The sequence below is a fragment of the Actinia tenebrosa genome, unplaced genomic scaffold (assembly GCF_029948245.1).
Source record: "Actinia tenebrosa isolate PJP-AT-01 unplaced genomic scaffold, QUT_ActTen_1.0 PGA_scaffold1__47_contigs__length_23844297, whole genome shotgun sequence".
In the NCBI taxonomy this organism is placed as follows: Eukaryota; Metazoa; Cnidaria; class Anthozoa; order Actiniaria; family Actiniidae; genus Actinia; species Actinia tenebrosa.
Genome location: NW_028292578.1, coordinates 9,757,423 through 9,771,040, shown reverse-complemented (window position 1 = coordinate 9,771,040; position 13,618 = coordinate 9,757,423). Strand labels below are relative to the sequence as shown.

Sequence of the window (13,618 nt, the reverse complement as noted above, 5' to 3'; positions counted from 1 at the left end):
GCTGGCTCAGTATAAGAAGAGGTCGAAAAAATCAGGCCCCCCTGAGTTTCCATGCAGGAAATGAAAAAATGACCCACCCCTAATGTACAGTTTCATAGACAGCCCATCCCTTTTAAGAAATACAAAATTGTGTGGCCCAACCCCTGTTCACCCCACCCCTCCCCCTTTATTTTATGACAAATCCCCTGGTAGTCATGTTGTACAGTACTATTTAACAGATATAGCCCAGGGGGGTACTCTGCCAAGATTTGGGTAGGGGTGTTCCGCTGGGATTCTGAAAGGGGTACCCTGTTTATGACAAAAAAACTCAAATTTGTAGACCCTGTTTATGACAAAAGATATAATTAATTGCACTGAGTTCCTGTTTCAATTATCATATTGGCCATCATGTCAGCTTGCATATTGTTTTTTTTTTTTGACGACCACAATAACCAGTTTCAGTCAATACCAAAGTAGAAACCCTGAATATGACAGGAAATCCCTGTATAGTCCATATATGGGAGTACCACCCCCCCCCCCCCCCCAGGAGATATAGTGCTTGCAGTCTATTCTAATCACAAATTATGGTTGAATATTATTTCATTTATTTAAAAAAATTATCATTAATTATAATCTATAATTTTTATAACTTTGATAAAATATCACATTTTCAGTATAACTAGTTTTTAACTGATCTCAAAATTTCTAATTTTTATGTAAGAAGTGGCATTTTCATTTAAAAAATAGTATTAAACCTTAAAAACATGTATTTATTATTATTACAACTTTACTCTCAATCACTGTATAATTCCACGCCCGTTATTAAGAATGACTCGAAAATCTTTAAATATACATTAGTATAGGAAATTGCAAGATCTTAAGTACAATTCGGAATTTATGTTTTTGAAAGTTTTCAATTTGAGAACTTTCAAAACATCACAAGTATCTATAAATTCTGAATTGTATGAGAAGATTGTGTGATTTTTTGGTTATAATACGCTCAACAAAATTGAGCAACTTGATTGGGGCTCTACAGAGTACAATTTGGGATTTAACTGTAAGTCTCCTCTTGTCCAATCAGAACCGTGTCAGAACCGTGTTGAGTATAAATCACACAAATTTGAATCACCACAAGGTATTTAAAAGTGTAAATTATCCTAAATAACATTCAATTCATTTTAAAAATATCATAATAAGAACCCTGATTCTTTCTTTGTCATTTTACTATCCTACCTGCATTAAGACTGCCTTTTTCAAACTCAAAAGGCTGGCTACTATTGAGATCAAATACTCTGGTAACCAGTACTTCTGCCTCCACAAAGTCCCTTTACTTTGTCAACGGTAAAAACACAACCTTCCTAAAAATCCAAAAGTATTTTAACTGGGTTATATGGAGACATTTACGCAATGACACAATGGATTTTCAGATGACTAGTTCTTCTTTTGTAAAAAGTCTCTTGATTAACTGTCAAATATAACACCCTTAGGAACTGGTCATAAAGTAAAGGGGGTGGAGGGGATGGGGGGAGGAGGGCTTAACACTGGAGTCCAAGGAGCTCTTTTTTTTCTGGCCAAGTAGACAGCCCACCACTTTTAAGAATTTCAAAATTGTATGATGCACCCCCCCTGTTTAAAAAGTTTACTTTATGACCAGTCAGTTACATAGTTACTTATTACAATTTCCTTACTACATGCCCATTTCACATTTTTTGTATTTTGCACTTGGTTTTCATAGATCGAAGAAGCAGTAGGGGGCAGTATATTTTATGTCTATAATTGTTGGAAGACTATTGCCAGCTTAGAAGTATAGAATTGTATTAAAAAACACAAACTGTAATGTCAGTTTTTATATTTTTGTAAAATAAAGTTGTTTTGGCATTTCAGGGACGCAAACAAAATGACAATTTTTGTGATTTGCCCCCTCCCCCTTTGGAAAATTCTGGCTACACTCCTGCTAATGGAAGAGCCCCTTAGGGGTCAGAGATAATGATAATAATATATATATAATTATAGTACGAAAGGATAATTACCTGCATAAGCATGAATAGATCAGACCAAAAGGGGTAATTAGGCAACAGCTCCTTCCCTCTAGCTCCTCTGGTCACTTTAAGAAATAGCATCCCGCCCAGCAAATAGATCACCAACACACTGAAAAAACTGCATGCATGGTATTTGTAACATCAATAACAAAAACAAATATCAAGTTTTGAAGTTCAACACTTTTTTCCTATGTAACCAAAAATCAATTGATTATACTCCCTTTAAACAAAATATTATATGATCAGATACAACATTCAAAAATAAAGTCTCAAAAATACTTAAGTGTTTGACTGTGCCGAGACAATAAGCAAGGGGTAATATGGTTATAATTGGACTAAAGGTAAAGCAATATGGGCAACAAAATCATGCAAGCTGTAAGCTGCAGAGCAAAATTAATGTTGTTCATATTACAACTGCATGCAACAAATCTGCACTGTTGCACAAAGCAAAAACTCTGTTTACTCTTTATTTTTTGCAACAATAAAAATGTGTTGTGCAATAAAAGAGTTTTGAGCAAGAGAACTGAGGCTAACTGAGAAACCACGAACTCAAAACTGGAGTATTCATTAAAACAATTAGCCATCAATAGTAGCAAGAATTTACACCAATTATGTATTTCATGGCCAGCCTTGATCTATGTTTTCTTGTGGGCTTAGCCCACAACTTAATTTGTAAACTAAACACCTACATGATAAGCAGTACTGATCCAGTGCTAAGGTTCTTGTTTAGAGGACAAGCATATTTAGAATGTAATGTTGCTTTCTGATGAACAAAAGAAAAAAAAAATGACTGAATAAAAAATATATATGTGTGGTTGTAAGGTAAGCTATTATAAACAATACAGCTGACCACTCATTAATACGTTATCACCCACTTACCGACATCTTAACTGTTATGTTACTCACACCGTGGAAACATGTTAACGTGAATATTAAAAAATACCATCACTAGTTGTATCCTATTGTCTTGTTGTAATCAAATACCACCCCTGACCGTGTTTCCTTAAACCCTGGCTAAATGATGAGACATGTTTCCATGAAGCATGTAAATAGGAAATTTTTCTGCCACACTGCAGAAACATGTTTTGCTTCTTTGAAACAACATTTGTCACATTGCAATTTTCTGGTCACACTTAGCTAAACTGGGAAACATCAAGGATGCATACATGCAGTAAACATGTTTTCTCGTTTAGGCAGGGCTCTAGAAGGACTGTCTGAGTGTTATGTCTGGCCCCTTGACATTTATTTGTGGTTGTCTAAAGCAGTTTTATAAATGCATTTTCAACTTGTGCGAAAACGCATTTGTGCAAAATGACCAGTGCCCTTTTAACAGATGATAGGCATTTTTTAATGAATGTGACAAACTTCAACACAGGGACATAGGGTTGGCTCAATCATTTCTGAATCAGGTAGATATGCACACCTAATAATACTCATGGCAATAATCAACAGCATGACCCTGACATTGGAGGGTATCAACCAATAGCATACTGTACTATTAACCTACCAACATCCTACATCTAACAGCCTACTGATACCTGCTACCAATAGTTAGACTACCGACAATTTACTGATACCCAAATTAAGTACCCAATAGCAACCAAAGTAAGTACCCAATAGCCACCAATTTGGGTATGTATAATTACGTTTAGTATTAGGTACATAATTATACAGCTTCTCATTAATCCCATATAGGTAACTGTCCAATTATTTTCTTAATTGGACAGGTCTTTTGATATGGGATTAATTAGGCAGCTATATAATTAATAGGTAATGGGATTTCATGCTCCCCAATCAAGAAATAATTCGACTTGAAAAATTCCTCTGACTGCCAAATTGGACTCGACCTATGGCCTCATCCAATTTTGGAAGTCCTCGGAATTTTCCTCGTCCAATTATTTCTTAATTGGACAGCATGGAGTCCCATTACACATACTTATACTCACAATTATTTCAGAGTCTTGTGAATGGATAAATTCATCTATTCTTCCTTCTTCGTCTTCATTGCAGTTCAAGTTTATTTGTACTTGCCTATCATAAAAGATGACTAAATCAATATTCCAATTTGTAATAAAGGCAGGATGATATCTGTTATCTGATATTAATTTTGATATCTCTCTGAGGAATGCGTTTGTTTGGCTTTCGAAAAATGTATACTTTTGTGGCAAAACATTGTGGGGTTCATGAGGAATTATTGTAAAAGTAAGAAAATCTGTTTAAATAAGAACAAATAACAAAACGAACAAACAAATAAACAAATAAACAAACAAACAAACAAACAAACAAACAAATAAACAAACAAACAAAAGAGGATATCTGTTGGCTTGAAAAGTACACAATTATGTAACTCTTTGCAAGCTAAGAATACCAGTGAATATTCAGTGTTTGCCATAGCTTACGTTGCTAGGGATATGAAATGACCAGTATATGTAATAGAACAATCGCCAGTACCACCGTCAAGTTGAAATCTAGTAGTGTTAGCTTTTCCTACGCCATAATATAAGGTTTCTCCTGAATTAACATGGAGCAAACAAACCTAAAAACAAGCCACAATAGTATTAATACCTACACAATGGGAATACTTTGGAAAACAATAAAGTGATGGTTATCATGATGGTGATGCCAAAAAAGCTTTAACAATGATGGTGGATGATGATATCACTTCATGATGGTAGTAGTGCTTGTAATGGTAATGGTATGTAACAGTGATGGTGATGGTGAAGGTAATGGCAATACTGATATTGATGGTGAAGGTAATGGCAAAAGTGAAAGTGATGGTGATGGTGTTTGTGAAGGTAATGGTAATAGTATAAACTAATTACGATTTTGAGACGACAAAATCATGAAATATTGATGGCTAGTTGGGAGAAAATATATTCAGTGTTGGGTGGAGTCGAGAAGCGACGGAGCCCAATACCGAATATATTTTCTTCCAACACTGTCAATATTTCTTGGTATTGTCTCTCAAAATCGTAATTAGTTTTGCATCATGATTCTAAAGAATTTAACACAAAAAAGGAAAAAAACTGACCGATTCTTGGTGATTAAAAGCCAAATTCTCCTTACAAGGGCGCACTATGGTACAAACAACAAGCATACAAATTTGACGTGCTCGCCCTCAGGCTTTCCTTTTTGTCGTGCATTGGCCAATCAGAAACCTTAATTTTGAAAAGAAAATACCAGAAAATATTGTTGACTCAAAAATACGAGAGACTATTTAGTGAATCGCAATACTGACAGTATTACTGATGGTGATTGTAAAGGTAATGGTAATAATAGTGATAGTGACAGTGATTAGGAAGGTAGTGGTAATAGTGACAGTGATAGTGAAGGTAATGGTAATAGTGACAGTGATGGTGAAGGTAATGGTAATAGTAACAGTGATGGTGAAGGCAATGGTAAAGTAATAGTGACAGTGATGGTGAAGCTAATGGTACAGTAATAGTGACAGTGATGGTGAAGGTAATGTTAATAGTGACAGTAATGGTGCTAGTCATTGATGGTGATATGTACATCAGATGTTGATTAAGTGACAGTAAAAGTAAAAGTCAGATGGTGATAGTGACAGTAATGGTGATAGTCAGTGATGGTGATATGTATATCAAATGGTGATAGTGACAGTGATGGTGAAGGTGAAGGTAATGTTAATAGTGACAGTAATGGTGATAGCCATTGATGGTGATAGTGACAGTGATAGTAAAATTCAGATGGTGATAGTGACAGTGATGGTGAAAATGAAAGTGAATGTGATGGTCACTCACTGGTAGGTGGTGATGACAAAGGATCATTCATATTTTTGTACCCAACATCTTCATTTAGGTGTTTGAACAGCAAACTGTTTATCATGGGAAACAGTCAACATATATTGTCTCTCACTCCCATGATTACACAGGAAAAAAACTGGATTCCCAAATTGGGAATTGTTGGGAATTACCTTGAATTCCCAATTTGAACACCAACGTTGGGATTTATTGTTGGGAATTTCCTTCTAATATGCAATAGAAAAACAAAATTCCCAACAAACTAACATTGGGAATCAGTGCCACGTTCCCAATTTCGTTCTCTCTGGGAATTGGATGGGAATTCAAGGAAATTCCCAACAAATTCCCAATTTTGGAATCCGGTTTTTTTCCTGTGCTAAAGCTGTTGAATATAATATATATCAAGTACACTTACTGCTACATCTTTACATTCATTAGTTCCAGATGATGCATTTTCTGTCCAAGGGTTGCAAGGGTTCCAAGAGTAAGTATTATCTTTATTTTTTTCTTCCTTGATATTGCTAAACCTGCGCCGCACAAAAAAAAAAAAAAAAAAATTATCACTGTACTTTTTTCAATTTAAATGAACTAGAAACGAATGACAAATTCCTTTCATCTATTCATCATATGACAGCTAAATGATAACACGTATGACGGATTAGCTTTAACAGGAAAAGTTATCAAATTGACTTTTAAAAGTTCTTGGGAACACGAGAGAACTAGTTGCAAAAACTGAGCTATGTTTCATACCTCGGAGGTTTTCCTGTTTCAATGAGAGGCCACAAGTTAATATTGCCTTTATCTGTAGAGGCTTTGCATGCATCAATCATTGAACATTTTGATAAAGACAAGACTGGCGGTAAAAAGGTCGATAAAAGTGTACAAACTAGTACAGCAAGTACAGGCACCTTCTCTTCCGCCATTTTCCACTTTATCCACAGGGAACCCAAGCCCGCATTCTTGCTTGAGGAGGCAAGTTTGTTCAGCAGTTTGGTTCGTTCAGTATGGGGCTATAATCTTCCTATTACATGGGTAAACTCTTCAAAACGCTGCTTCTTTTTACCAAGTAAACAAACCCAAGATTTCCTATTTTTCACTACTTTACATTTGGGCTACCTGCGTTCCTGGTGGCCCTGGAGACTAGGACTAGGGAAGAATCGACAGGAACGCCCTTCGTATTTCAGCTTTTTGGCTGGTTTTTGATGCTTATTCATACATTTGTGGCAGAATTATATCTTTAATACCATCTTAAAGCCCGATATTAGTCTCATTGATCATTTAGTAATACTTTCTCACTTTATGACTAAGTTGTGGATTGATCGGGAATGAGGGAAGCATAGTGTTTCATCCACTTCCTCAAGGTATGGACAACAAAATATCAGAGCAAGAATCAGATGGTTCTGATACTGAACCAGCGATTTCTTCGAGTCCCGAACCTCCAGCTGGCCTTCAATTTAATGCAATTATTCCATCGAACTTTGGTAACGAATACGAGATAGCCTACCCGTACAAAACCGACGACAGACCACAACACGTTAATAAGATTCTACCTTCACATGTAAGACACAAAGCACAGGCTTACGTCAGGCGTTCAACCGTGGGACATAAATATTTACTTCAGAAAAAGCTTAGAGAAGCAGCAAATGATTCAGACTGGGCTTCTTTGTGTCAGCTGCTTGATGCTGGTGTTGATCCTTCGAGTGCTGACTCTAAAGGTAGAACGGCGTTGCATTTTGCTGCTACACAAGGAGATGAAAGTACTGTTAAGGCATTACTTGGTCACAGAGCAAATGTCAATGCTAGGGACTTGAATGGAAATACGCCTTTGCATCTTGCTGCTTGTTCTAATCACATCAAGATTGTCACTCTTCTCCTTCAAGCTGGTACAAACTTAAATGCTCTCGACTACACAGGGAGAACTCCATTAGATGTTGCAATGTCTCGGCTTAAAATACTACACAGTGACAAGTTTGTGCGAGGTGCACCGAACAAGTACAGGGATGAAGTAAAGGAAATAACTGACATGTTGAAAGAATATATGAACCTAACTGGGCTGAAAGATGAAGAGAAAGAACTTGATAATCTGTGTAAAAAATTGGATTCAACAATAACCATTGAAGAAGTAAGTTGGGTTACAACTTTAAGAGTATTCTTGCAGCCACAGGACTCAAAATCCCTCAAGATATTTCCACTGTTGTATCAGTAAAAAATAAAATAAAAAAATCAACACTACCTTCCCCAATTATTTTTCTCATGCAACAAGAATCACACTTAATTTTTTGTTTGGCCCTATGGTGCAACATGCACTCTAAGAATATGATCCTAAAACTCCTTTGTAGACCAGATCAACCAGGCTAGATCAAGAGACCATGGCCTCTTGGCTACATATGTTATGAAAAGTGGTAACCATGGTAACATTGCAATATAGACTTCAGGACTGTTATAGGTAGGGTTAGGATAACAATACAGTGCTATCCTGTACACATGGACCTATTGGCACTTATGTCTAAGTAGGGAAGGAATTATTCCATACTTTTATAGATATTCATCTGTGTTGGGATGTAGAATTAATAAAGATATTTTGAACTTTGATATTTTGAACAAAGAGTTTGTCAAACATTCTAGGCAAATAATTCTTGTTTTGCGATAAAAAGTTGAAAATATCTTTTAATTATGAAATATTCACTACTTTATACCAAAAGAACCCCTGTTGACTATCAGGCTTTATGCTTTGACTTTGAATTTGGTGTATGTACCTATTTCACAAAATGTTGTCGGATCTCAAATCTGAAACAACTCATCAGCGCAGGTCATCACACAGAGGTGGTGGCATATTTAAGTATAAACTTGTTGCAAACTACTATAAATTCAAAAAATAAAACAATTACCACTTTCATTCATATTTAATTTCACAGCTAATACCCCACAATTTAATGCATGTCTCAGATTTTGGATCTTCTGCTGACAACGTTTTTTGAAATAAGTGTCTAATAAAATATATTCGGGTTTATAATAGGTATACATTGTTATATTTTGGAACAATTATTTCAATAATATGTTTATCCCTTTTTTTGCTAGGTTGATGAAGTTCATGAATTGCTATCAAGCCTCACAACATTAAGTCTATCAAAAGATAACAATTAATAATATCCAAAATTAGAAAATGACATTAAAATTGGTGTCTGCTTCCAAGGGAGAAGGCATGACATCTTAAACTATCGTAATGTTTCACTCAGAACACCAAAAGTTTTATCCTTTAGTATGCTTCTTTCAGAAAATAATAACTACAGCACATTTCATATTTTTGCCTAACAGACTCCATACCTCTGGCATTTTGGCCTCAGTCAATCAAATTTATGACAGGCCAAGTCCTATCCTATTCATTCCAATCGTGAGTGATAAATATTCCCTTGACTTAAAAGCCATTTTTCAATTGGAAATAGGCTGTCGAGTCATGAGAATATTTATCACTCACAATCAGGATCGATCGTCATGAATTTGTTTGATTTGAGACCAAAACAGCCAAACGTCTGGAGTCGGTTGGGTCACAGAAACATAAAACAGACTAAAAAATAAAAAGGATTAGGTTTTAAAACTCTCAAAATCTCAATCAAATAATCGCTAATTATTTTGGAAAATAAACCTTTTTCTAGAGTCGAAAGGATTGGTTTATTTTCTTGTTTGGCCTGCACATTTTCTAAAGGCTGTGACAAATTTATCATCCATCTCATAATTCAAATAAATGTCTTCCATTTCATCCTGTCTTTTTAGTGTCCCATAGAATTTCGTCTTTTGCCCTTCATTTTGACCCTTGACCTTAAGTATCATCTTCTGATTCCATATTTTCCTTTGCAGGGTAGCCTTGGGATTGTCGTCTTACTTTCTGTAGTCTTTGTGCTACAACTTTCCCCTGTTCTTGTTCATCGACTACAGTTTCAGATTCCTTTTGGTTTTGTTCCATGCTACCTTTGTCCGTTGATGACAGGAAGTTATATCTATATTTACTGTGAGATTTAGAATTATTTTGTTAAGAGCATCCGTGTTTTTAGTGGGAAATTATGACAGTATTTTATTTAAAAGCATGTCAAGAAAACCTACCCATCCAATTTGAGTCTCTTAACTAGTATTATTGCAGCAGCTATCACCAAAGTCAGTAGAGCAGCTATAACTCCACTTGTTAAACCTGTGACGGCACCAGCTGTCCCTAAAAAAGAAGCCTTGTTTCCTGGAAAGAAACCAAAGCAAAGATTTTGCTCCAAGGTGTGTTGGGGCATTTTTTTAGTGACCACACCTCTACTCTTAATTCTGTGAATTGATAGATTTCTCATTGACTGATGAAAATGGTGTGTGCACCAGTTAAAATATATCTTGATTTCGATGAGCTCCAGATAAACCACTACATGTATGAAAGTCTATACACTGAGGCAAACTAAATTAAACAGTCACATTATTTAATTAGAGTGATTTTTGGGTTCGCTTAAATCCCCCAAAAAATATCGAGCAAGCATTTAACCTATGAAAAAAATTTTGTGCAAGCTCTCCTTTCAGATTAAGAAATACCTAGCAAACACACAAAAAAATGTTTGCAGGGGCTGTTATTAGAAAAAAAATCATGCGACATAAATTCCTTCAACGTCCCCCCCCCCTCATTACCTAATGGTCCCATGCATCCCTAAACATTCCTCAGAGTTTTGTGCTGTGTGTGCATTGGTTGGTGGATTTAGACGGTGGATAGATGGATAGTTGTGAGAGTGGATAGATGAATAATGAATGATAATGTTAAATTGATGTAACTAATTCACCTCGTAATTCAGATATGACATCAACAATCTTTCGGCCTTTCATATGGGCTGGTTCTGCGCATCTTAACATTTCATAATCAAATACTCTTAGATTTGAAGCCCCAGTCTCCAATTTAACATCCGTCATCGAATTGATCAAATCTTTTATTTCTCCTACTAAGTTGGTGTCATCGCAGGAAAATGAATTGTTTGCAAGGTACCTTAAAAGAATCAAAAATGTATAGAAAATAATTATACTTGACCTAACTTGATCAAACATACGCCATAGTATATGGTTGTTGCAAATGTACTAATAGAAAGCGTTTGCGCTGTTTGCATTTATAAAGCACGCTGGGGTTGACAGAACGTGTTTGGAGGAGAAGTATGACCTCTTGTATTCTGCCAATTCCCAACTGTTTAAATTATAATTTCACACACCTCAGCAAGCAATTTTTTAATTTCTTATATTAAACACTTAGAGTGCTCACACTAAATTCGTGAAACAAATACTAATTTTTAGCAATAGAAAACAAAGGATTCTGTATGAAATAGTACTAATTAGTACTATTTAATGTTCACGGTTTTAGTGCGTGCACTCTATTAGAACAGCCATTATTCTGGATCCAAATAAAGAAAATAGAAAGTGTGCACACGTGCTATATACTCTCATGCTGCACATGCTCCCAATTAATCAAAATGCGAGATTTATAATACCTCATATTGCATAAAACTTTCCTGAAAATTTCATCGACTGGTACTGGCACCTCCACTGAATTGCCCATTTTACCGTATATATCAAATACTTTGATGGAATAAAAATATATGGCTGAAGGGGGGGTGGGGTACAGCACCCGTTTGCCCCTCCCTGGATCCACCCCTGATCAATTTTTAAATTTTCTTTTAACTAACCTACAATTATTGAATAAAATATTCTAAAATAAAATAAATGGAGGTCTTTGAATATCTATTACAACTTACAGAAGTCTAAACTTTCTTTGGCTAAAGATTCCTCTAGGAAGAGTTTTTATATGGTTGTTTCGCAGATCTCTGAAAAAAAAATGCATAACAGATTTGTTAACATTTCAATACTATAACCATCATAAATGTTACGATACGATGAACAACTTACAACTCAATTAACGAATTTTGATTGTCCAACGCTGCTCTGTCAATGTTCGTTATCCAGTTATTCTTTAGGACCCTAAAACGAAGAGCGATTTTTGTTATTACCGCAGAAATGTCCTTTTTTCCATATTACCTTCACAAATTCATGAATAATTCATAATGCAACAGTCAATTGAAACCACCCCGCCCCGATCTCCAGGGCTAGGAAAGTATCATTTGTATTTGACCAGTGTTAAAGTGACGCGTTTCCCCTAGCCACATGATGAATACACATGATTTGATCAACATTTTTTTTCAGATTTATAATTAGAGTGCACCTTTTTTTTAAATTTATAACTAGAGTGCTAGCCTAGCCTTGAGTCTATCTTCCTCTGGATCAGTCGGCTTCAACAGTCTCCTGGTGTTTAGTTTTAAAACCCCCAATGCAACTCTCGCACTCGTTCAGTGATTGCTTCTTAAAAGATTTAGATTTGACATTTAATCAGAGACGTGCAATGCGACGTGACCATAACGAACCTTTATGAATGCATTTGGATGTCAGCATTCAGCTGAAAACAAATTCGCATAAATTTGTGAAAGTCACTGAGCAACGAAAAACTTGGAATTCTGTCAGCCGCCACTCAAGCACATAAAACATGATAAGGGGTACCGACTGATTATTTTTGATTTTGCGGCAGCGAAAAACCAAATTTCAGCGTGCAGCTTCATTCTCAGAAAATGGAAACCCGCAGTAAAATTAGAAAGTTTGTTTATGTAATGCGGGGCTAAAAAGCGTGCGCGCGCTACTTCAAAACTTACAGTCCTTTCACGGTTTCATAGCCCGATGCTAACATCATCGGCTTCATTTCTTTTATCCTGCTTCCTGACATGTCTCTGAAATCACATCAATCGTATTATGAACAGCAAATAGTACTTCTTGGTGAAATTCTTATCAATATACCACCACCACCAACAACAACAAAACAAAATGCAATACAACACTGAAACAGACGTGCTAAAAAGGCAAAAAAATATCTGGAAATCATTCTGATTTCGTTTCACCCTGAATACTTACAAAACACGCAACCGATTCGTGGAAGCGTAGTTACGAGGAAAGTCATCCCGCGTTGTATTTGCACACGTGATGCGCGCTGGATTAAGTGTAGGGGCACATGTGCAACCCGAAAATTCGGAATAGGGACATGGCCCTTCTTGCTCGCTCACTATTCCACTGATCGCATGAAAGAATAGCAAAATTCTAATTTGCCATCCATAATGCATATTATTTTGTACAACCAATGGCTGCTATCAAAGATAGACTAGCATGTAATTGGTTCATAGAGTGTTCATTTGACTTTTGTGACGTCAAAATTGCAAATGACATCATATAATATTGTGACGTCAAATTCGTAGGCTACGTAAGCAGTCTTTCAAATTTTCTTATCCGCAAAAGCTATTATTATGATTATGATGAAAAAAATATATTTTTTCTTCAAAAAGCCCAATCTCACAATTCTCCAACAACCCAGCTTGTAATAAAAAAAAAAAGATTAGCAAACAAGCGTAACGACTTTATCATACAGATAACGAGAGATGCGTGCTTGCAGCTGGAATATACGAAAATATAAGCAAAAAATTGAAGAAAAATCGAGAAAAAAAGAACGCATTATGGGACTTCAATACTTTTTAGATAACATACAAATTTCTCACGCGCTGATTGGCTATTTTTTATCATCAATACTGAAGAGTACAGACAAATAAGCGGAAGTCTCAAGCACCCGCTTATCCTGTTTGTTGTTTTGCTCACTAAAAACGATAAGTTTTTATCGTAACGACGTTACGATAAGTTTTTATCGTCTTGCTGTTGATTGGATTTTGGTTTCGTAAAACATATATATCAATTAAGAGGCCATAGGACAGTGCCACACACCCCTTTATGGGGATGTCACTATTC

The 13,618-nt window shown here is 35.8% G+C and overlaps 3 protein-coding genes across 4 annotated transcripts; 1 reads left to right on the top strand and 2 right to left on the bottom strand.

Moving 5' to 3' along the window:
* Nucleotides 1-644: 644 nt before the first annotated feature.
* LOC116288573 (cation-dependent mannose-6-phosphate receptor-like) lies at nt 645-6,862 on the bottom strand. The gene is made up of 7 exons (XM_031695376.2): nt 6,530-6,862; nt 6,195-6,306; nt 4,418-4,554; nt 3,965-4,049; nt 2,708-2,781; nt 2,010-2,136; nt 645-1,337 (listed from the first exon to the last, which is right to left on the bottom strand). The coding sequence occupies exons 1-7, from the start codon at nt 6,700-6,702 to the stop codon at nt 1,263-1,265; spliced, it is 783 nt and encodes a 260-aa protein (XP_031551236.1). The 5' UTR covers nt 6,703-6,862; the 3' UTR covers nt 645-1,262.
* Nucleotides 6,863-6,925: 63 nt separating this feature from the next.
* Nucleotides 6,926-9,440, top strand: LOC116288572 (ankyrin repeat domain-containing protein 54). 2 transcript variants are annotated; one of them, XM_089033124.1, is made up of 2 exons: nt 6,926-7,901; nt 8,119-8,448. In XM_089033124.1, the coding sequence occupies exons 1-2, from the start codon at nt 7,143-7,145 to the stop codon at nt 8,173-8,175; spliced, it is 816 nt and encodes a 271-aa protein (XP_088889250.1). In that variant the 5' UTR covers nt 6,926-7,142; the 3' UTR covers nt 8,176-8,448. The 2 variants fall into 2 exon arrangements, with proteins under 2 accessions (XP_088889250.1, XP_031551235.1); XM_031695375.1 differs by lacking the exon at nt 8,119-8,448 and adding an exon at nt 8,858-9,440 and having other exon boundaries at nt 6,927-7,901.
* Nucleotides 8,427-12,937, bottom strand: LOC116288574 (uncharacterized). The gene is made up of 7 exons (XM_089033125.1): nt 12,740-12,937; nt 12,484-12,558; nt 11,690-11,761; nt 11,539-11,607; nt 10,582-10,781; nt 9,878-10,004; nt 8,427-9,783 (listed from the first exon to the last, which is right to left on the bottom strand). Exons 2-7 carry the CDS (start codon nt 12,552-12,554, stop codon nt 9,597-9,599), a joined length of 726 nt encoding a protein of 241 aa, XP_088889251.1. The 5' UTR covers nt 12,555-12,558; nt 12,740-12,937; the 3' UTR covers nt 8,427-9,596.
* Nucleotides 12,938-13,618: the final 681 nt, after the last annotated feature.

Bases quoted from the DNA above. Each gene is read 5' to 3' on its own strand.
- LOC116288573 (XM_031695376.2), bottom strand. From the start codon at position 6,702: ATGGCGGAAGAGAAGGTGCCTGTACTTGCTGTACTAGTTTGTACACTT. The intron at 6,307-6,529 runs GTATGAAACATA...TGTGCGGCGCAG, and splicing joins GAAACAGGAAAACCTCCGAG to GTTTAGCAATATCAAGGAAG. The intron at 1,338-2,009 runs GTAATTATCCTT...TTGGATTTTTAG, and splicing joins ATCTATTCATGCTTATGCAG to GAAGGTTGTGTTTTTACCGT.
- LOC116288572 (XM_031695375.1), top strand. From the start codon at position 7,143: ATGGACAACAAAATATCAGAGCAAGAATCAGATGGTTCTGATACTGAA. The intron at 7,902-8,857 runs GTAAGTTGGGTT...TTTTTTTGCTAG, and splicing joins CAACAATAACCATTGAAGAA to GTTGATGAAGTTCATGAATT.
- LOC116288574 (XM_089033125.1), bottom strand. From the start codon at position 12,554: ATGTCAGGAAGCAGGATAAAAGAAATGAAGCCGATGATGTTAGCATCG. The intron at 10,782-11,538 runs GTAAGTTGTAAT...GATTCTTTTAAG, and splicing joins CAAAGAAAGTTTAGACTTCT to GTACCTTGCAAACAATTCAT. The intron at 9,784-9,877 runs GTAGGTTTTCTT...TAAATCTCACAG, and splicing joins AAGAGACTCAAATTGGATGG to TAAATATAGATATAACTTCC.